Genomic DNA, 7,440 nt, shown 5'->3' on the forward strand with positions numbered 1-7,440 from the left:
AACCAATGTTTTTCATCATCAAAACCAAAACATATGAGTAAAATATCACTCCCATGTCCAATGTGTTTGGAACTTGATTTTAGGTCTACTTTTCAAATCACAGTTGTTTAGGGAAGGAGTTGACATCGTTAATGAAATCAAAACTCCATTCGGAGCAATTAAATGACATCAATCATAATATTTAATTTGTTATGTCATAGGCAAAAACTCATTAAAAGACCAAAAAAAGCCCAAAATAATTTTTTGGGCTAAAAGGCGTAAATTTTCCTACAAGTGAAAGTGAGTCCCACGTAATATGCAAATTAACTAGATAACTCTGACTTCCAAAAATTTCACCGGGAAGATAAATGTCATCTATAAGAGATAGACGTTATATGTAAGAATCTCAATCCTAGTAAAGTTAGGAAACGTCAAAATAGATGTTATCTACAAGAATGCTAATCTTAAACTATTTAGGATTACTCTATATTCCTCTATAAATAGGTAGACACTCATTCCAAAAAAAGTACATCTACTGGTTTTAATACGATTTTCATCATTTTCATTGTCTGACTTAAATATCAGAGTGTTTACATAGGGATCTCCCTACACCCTTTGACTATTTTCTTCCTTACAGGTTTAGGCACCATGATGACGATGTTTCCGATTAAATAAATGCATTATTGTATCTCAGCAAAAATAATGAATTTTTTTAAATAAATAGTCAATTGGACCCTAAGACAAAGCAAAGGGTCTTATTTGACACTTCACCCCCTTTTTTTTGTCATGTTTCTTGTCTTAAAACATATGTAGGAAGAGTATGCAATTTAATAATAAATAAAATATTGTTGTTTGTTGTTATTTGAGTAAAAGCGACAAGTTTGATCATATTCTCTTTTCTCGTACAAATAACAATTTTAACGTATTTGGTAGATCATTTCGCAACATTTTACATAAATGAAATTTCGTTGTACATCCTTACAAAAGTAGTACTCGACAAGTTTGATCATTGGTCGTTTACAGTTTTAAGTATAAAGAACTGTTTTAGCAAATTATGTAAATAATTTTATATATGAGAATTTCTTATATAAAATGCAATACTAACAACTATATATTTTAACAGAATAGCAATAGAGGAAAACACAACTATTTTAATGATTTATGCATATTTATTATATTTGTTTCATTATTTTTCATATATGTGTTAGGAGATGAGATATATATTAATGTATAAGATCATTAAAAGTTAGACATATGTGGGTATAAAAGAAAATCTTATCACCTTGTAAATAGAGAATCTTTATGGTTGAGACTCTTAAATGTAGACATGCCCACAATGCGTTACTCAACATTTTTTGGTCTAGGTTTTGCCCTAGCCTTATCTATTGTCACTTTCGCGTTGTTTCTTATTTTATATAATTATTACTTACAAAAAAAAAAATTCCAGAAAAATCTCTCTATGGATGACAACATAATCTTGAACAACTAGAAGAATATCATCATTAATTCATTGATTTTGATGTTTTATATCAGATTGATACAATTAATCCTGAAGTAAATTATATCTCTATGTTTGGCTTTTAAGAACCCCTCTTTAGTTGAACCCAGTTCATTGTGCCCCTCGCGTGCCTGGTTGAGGTTACCATAATTCCTTCATATTGAGGTTACACTTCAGACAATCGATATTCTTGGAAACACCACCACAAAAAGTCTGCAAACGAAATTTAATCGATCTTTTGGGAAAATCTTTGGTTCCCTCGCGTCTGCAAGGCATAAGACTTACCACACTGATCTTCAGTGTTGGATTGTCGTAACCGATTGGCTCTTAAGAGTACCAAAACTGGTAAGAACTAAAGTTCTCAAGCTTTATTTCTTGCTTATCTTATGAATCAAATTCAAGCTTTCATAGTAAATCAGATAGTAGCCAAATTCTGGTTTCTGGATATATATTGGCTGGACCTGATTTTTTTTCATGTAGGTTTTTCGGAATTTCGAGCCATGTCTGGCAACTCTGGAGCTTTGGATGAATGGAGGAACTATTTTCGGCGCTCCAACTTTGACATCTTCGATGTCATCCAGTATGCTATCCTGGTGGCGGCCTCTGATTCGCCCCAGGAGTTCATATCAAGGAGGGATCAAATTGCCCAGGCCTTATTTTCTTGCAAATTTGTTCAGTGTAAAGGGTGCAATAGTGTTGAGTTCGGGGTGGCCCATGGCGACCAGGAAGGAGGCTGCAAGAGTACTGGAGTTCACAAAGATGCCTGTGGTATTAATGCGAACCAGATCATAAATGGCAGTGGAGATGAACAGTTGGAGATGAACTTGATCCAACACGAAAAGGAAAAAGGCTGCAAGAGTACTGAATTTCAGAGGTGCCTGTGGTATTAACGAGAACAAGATCATGAACAGGCGTGGAAATGAACAGTTGGAGATGAACTCGAACCAACTGGGAATTGATAACCATGACGCAGATGAGGTCTTGGCTAAGGAGATTGAAGAGGAGCTTCTAACTGTAGACGAAGTCTTGAGGATTAAACAGATCCTTGACAACAGCCAGGATGAGGTATATCCTTATAACTTTTACCGTCTTCTCTTTAAATTTTGTAAATTGAGTTCACATTTTCTGACATTTCCAGCTTCTATGCTTACGGTTCTTCATCAAATCATTGAGTTTACTTCAAATCATTCATTATTTGTTGCAGTCTAATTCAGAATTATTTGCATCATTAAGGAAGCTCCAACTGATGCATTTGTCTGTGGATATTTTGATGGTATGACTACTTTCTTCTATGTATTAGTCATCAGTGCACATGTGTTCGGTGCAATTGGAAATGTTGGGGTTGTTTAGTTGTGGAAAATGATTTTTTGTTTTTATATAAAATTTTTAGTTTTCATTTTCATAAAAAATTGAGGCAATTGTTCGAGCATTAGAAGTACAAAAAATTAGGCTACGTTCTCTTTGCTTTTCAATTTTCAATTTTGAGTTTTGAATTCAGTTTTAGTTTTCTGTTTTGGTAGTCTGTTTTTAGAAAATTGAAAAACGCGTTCTCTTTGTCCTTTTGAAAAATTATTCCTTAAAATAGAAAATTAGAAAACGTGATCTTTTTGAAATTTTAAAAATAAGTTTTTAATTATATTTTATTCAATAAATTTGATTATTCAATAAATTAAAAATATTTAATGTTAATATATTATTAAAAAAATATATACATTTTAAAGTTAATAAATTTTATAATATTTTTTTGTATTACAATAATAAAATATGAATAAATAAATAAATAAATGTATTTTGAGTTTTCAGTTTGTTTTGATTGAAAACACTCAAAACGACTTTTTGTTGTTTTGATTTTTCTTTATAACTTTTTTTTTTGTTTTCAAAAATACATTTCTAAAATAGTAAAAAGAACGCTAATTTCTGATCTAAAATATTAGAAAATATGCTCAAAAAAGGGAGATATTTTACCTTTTTTATTTTTTTTATAACTTGTGTTAGAGAATGAGAGGGAGATAATTTGTCAAAAAAATTTAAAAATCACGTCTTAACCTCAAAATTAATAAAGAAATTTCAAAAAGCTTATTTCCAGGGTTTTACAAGTTTAGTTCAATTTTAGACAACCAGCAAGCTTTCCAAATCGCCATTTTTTATTTTATAAAGGTTTTGTATTTGAAGAAATTTTCTAATTTTTTTCCACTTTCTATGAAGTAATTTTTTAAGAAACTGACTGTTTTCCATGAAGTAATTAAACACCCCCTTATGCTTAAAACTTTGCCAGGTGTGGCAACTCAGACAAGTCTTTATACTGCAGGCTACATATATTGGGGAGTCTGTTAAGGCTCTCACAGAACACGGGGTGAAGAATATTAGTGAACTGGCAGGGCAGATGATAGAGTATGCTGTCTTACCTCTAGCTAGGCTGAAGTATTGATGTGTGTTAATGTTTTGATATGGCTGCTTAATTTCTTCCGCGTTTCAATTGCTTGGTAATGGAATAATTGCATGCCAACATAGTCACTGTGTTTAACTCGATCAGGTCTTCTTTTATTTCCAGTCAAGATTGCTGATTTCTATAGCTTTGATGATGCTGTTGATGATGATTGTTGCCAGATCCGACTGATTTGTTCATCCTTCCATTTAGTTGAATTTAGTTGAAACCATGTCGCTATCGGAATGTTCTTGTTCATAATCTCCTAATCATCTAGCATTTGCTACCAATTTGAATCGGCACAACACTAATTCAAATTCTCTGGATTGCAGACTTTGGAAGGATATGATGGATGAGTGGTTCGATAGTATTAAAATGGTTATCGCAGGCAGGGTTTTCGTTTCTTTGTTCTAGTTTGAGACTCAGTTGTTGATGGATATATATATGAACATGAGTTCTAATTTTGATATTTTACTCATCAGATTCAAAAGTTGCCCCAGAATCTGATAAATCTAATGCACCATATGAAGACGAAGGGCTGCCTGTACCTCCATTAGAAGAAGAAGCTTTCTTTACTTTTCAAACTGCTCCAGTAGACTTGTCCAATGTGTGTCCATATCTATCTATCTATCTATCTATCTATCTATCTATCTATCTATATATTTATATATATATATATATATGTTTATATGTGTGTTGTGGGCTTTTCTTATCTCTTTTCTGTTATCAGAGATTGACAATTTTATTTTCTATTTTTTTTTACTGCACTTGCTGAAGTTCTTTGATGGCATGGATGAAGTTGAAAGTAAGTTGAACTCAACATCTAATATTTGAATGCCCGATTTCTTAGAGATTCTTAATTTTAATAAGGATTTTATTGCAGACCTTCTGGACAGAAAGGAAGAGAAAACACATAAACTAGAAATTATAATGAACAAAATGGCAGTAAATGGTGGCAATGATACGATATTCCAGGAGAAATCAGATGTTGCCGAAATACAAAAGAAACCACTGCAGGCTGCTCGACAAGATGTGAATATTTCTTCATCACTGCTTGTTTATAATATTCTTCTATATATCTGAACTCTGTGTTGTTAACTCTATTTCTGTTTTTGGTTCAATTAGAAGCTCGAGTGCTTAGATGAAAGTGGAAAACTTGAAGCTGCAAGGAGGATGGTCCGCGCGGGTTATAAACAAAATGGTTATATACATCTATCCTCCTTCAACCTACTTGCTTAGTTTATGTCTTTCATTATTTATTTTGCATTTATATATCATCATCTGCGATTCGGGCAATTTGTAATAAGACCCCAAGCGGTTTAAAAATATCTTTTTCTTTTGTTTAGAAAAAGGCAAACCATGGGTATTTTAAAAGATATTTTTAAACCCTAGAGGATCATCTCTTCACAAATAGTCTAAAATACTCGGGTTTGAGTACAATTTGTTCTAATTTTTTTTTTTAATTTTTGAGTTGGGTTTATTTGTAATGCACCAAAAAAATCTAGTAGGATTTCATCTATTATATTCTGCTTTTTTTTTAACTTTTCTTTGTTTTTATGTTAAAAAAAAAAAAACATTTTCTCAACCAAGATTCAACATATACATTGCAACTAGTATGCTTCTGAAACAAGGATAGGGATCTAAATCCTAAATTGGAGGTGAAAGTGGTGGGTTGAAGCATTGAGCATTTTGTGGTAATTTCTCCAGTTCGACCTATAATTTCACCCTCCCTTTTTAGACTAAATATCATTACTTTTGAAAAAAATAAGCCGACAATTGATAACTTTAGTTTTGGGGTTTTAATTTATCTAAAATTTATTTGACAGCCAAGAGGCGAAGATCCATCCAAGTTGTGGACGTGCGTGATCTTCCCAAGTTGGGCCTTGGCCGTTGACGTGGAAATACATATATGAAACTCAAAAAGTGCCAGAGGCCCTCCAGAAATCATTGATGTGCCAAAGATACTAACATCTCCAGTTTCTTCATTTTGGAGATCAAGAAAGCTGTGGAAGAGCACTAATAAGTTTCTTCTTGCTTACTCTGTAGCTTCACCCTAAGAATAGCATGGTAGTGGGTATAAATCTAATTTTCATTTCCTATTATGGGATGAACAATGTCATTAGTTGGCCTTAACTATAAATTGGTAATGTTGTGAGGAATATCTCCTTTCGTTTCGGTTGTTGGTCTCATGGTGTTTTGTGTTTAAGCTTGTTTTTCTTTGCAAGGCTTGAGGTATGACTTAGTTTCTATTGTAGCCTTTTCATGTTGGTAGATTTTTTTTTGTCTTGTGTTGTTCAGAACATGCCCTAGCATAGTTGTTGTTTACTCTTTTTTTTTTTTGTTCAATACAAGTCTCATTTACAAAAAAGAAAGTATAAATTGGTAATGACAACTTATTAGTATAAACATTACTTTAGTGCATTATTTGGATCTTGCATATTCAAAACTATAAGGTCATAATTTTTTAATTTCCATTTCTAAATAAAAATAATAGAAAAATGCCAACCTGATAGATTAGCTTGTATAGGTTTGTCTAGGAGGACTCAATATGGGTTGTGTTAGCCTAACCCAAAAAACTTTGGGCACGGCGACATAACATGGCTTTTGTGACATTGTCCATAAGATGTTTTTGAAAGATTGGTATTTAATTCCTCAGCAAAGGGTCCTATACTGAAGTTTTCTAAGGAGGTCATTAATGAAGAATTGAAGTATTGACAATATATTTTAATTGGATACTTCGTGGAAAAGCGTCTCCCAATCCGAGTGGTGCAAGCAATTACTAGGAGGATGTGGTACCACTTTGGCCTTGTTGAGGTACTATCTGGGTGCTTTTTATTTCGATTTGATAATGAGATTAACATGTTTGAAAGTCTTTGATCACACTACAAGAAAACAGTGTATTTGAGACGGATTTTCGGTTTGAGATGGATTTTGAGACAGATTTTGGTCCGTCAGTAAAATGCCCTGGGTAAATTTGAGACAGATTTTGAGACTGAATTTTTTCGTCTCTAATTGAGACGGATTTTGAGACGGAATTTTTTCGTCTCTAATTGAGATGGATTTTCAGATGAATTTTTCCGTCTCTAATTGAAACAGAGTTTGAGACGGATTTTTTCGTCCCTAATTTAGACGGATTTTTGAGACAGATTTTGAGAGAGATTTTTCCGTCTCAAAATTCAGACGAATTTAGAGATGAGCTTCAGACTGATTTAGAGACGGAAATATCCATGTCAAAATCCGTCTCAATTTTGAGGTGGATTTGGAGAATTGAGACGAATTTTCGTCTCTAAATCCGTCTCAAATTTTAAAAAAATAAAATAAAATTTATCGCATTATGAGACGGATTTTAGAGACAAAAAAAACTGTCTCTAAATCCGTCTCAAATTTAGATATAATTAAAAAAAATTAAAATTCAACTTGATAACAATTACAAATAACATATCATGCATACAAATAACGTCTACAAATCCATAATCGTCTACAATTCCATATTACTTATCCATACAAATAATGGATCATGCTAATGATCCGAAGGGTT

At 32.5% G+C, this 7,440-nt stretch overlaps 1 protein-coding gene across 1 annotated transcript; it reads left to right on the forward strand.

Moving 5' to 3' along the window:
- The first annotated feature begins 2,380 nt into the window (after positions 1–2,380).
- On the forward strand, positions 2,381–5,141 carry LOC127788210 (probable mediator of RNA polymerase II transcription subunit 26b). The gene is made up of 8 exons (XM_052316321.1): positions 2,381–2,542; positions 2,682–2,750; positions 3,753–3,898; positions 4,235–4,290; positions 4,385–4,509; positions 4,680–4,707; positions 4,786–4,934; positions 5,028–5,141. Exons 1-8 carry the CDS (start codon positions 2,381–2,383, stop codon positions 5,139–5,141), a joined length of 849 nt encoding a protein of 282 aa, XP_052172281.1.
- The last annotated feature ends 2,299 nt before the right edge of the window (positions 5,142–7,440 follow it).

The sequence above is a fragment of the Diospyros lotus genome, chromosome 13 (assembly GCF_014633365.1).
Source record: "Diospyros lotus cultivar Yz01 chromosome 13, ASM1463336v1, whole genome shotgun sequence".
NCBI lineage: Eukaryota > Viridiplantae > Streptophyta > Magnoliopsida > Ericales > Ebenaceae > Diospyros > Diospyros lotus.

What these genes read in the sequence shown, in the direction of transcription:
- LOC127788210 (XM_052316321.1), top strand. Translation starts at nt 2,381, where the DNA reads ATGAACAGGCGTGGAAATGAACAGTTGGAGATGAACTCGAACCAACTG. An exon ending in CTCCAGTAGACTTGTCCAAT is followed by an intron (nt 4,510 to 4,679) that starts GTGTGTCCATAT and finishes CACTTGCTGAAG; the next exon opens with TTCTTTGATGGCATGGATGA. An exon ending in TGGCATGGATGAAGTTGAAA is followed by an intron (nt 4,708 to 4,785) that starts GTAAGTTGAACT and finishes ATTTTATTGCAG; the next exon opens with ACCTTCTGGACAGAAAGGAA.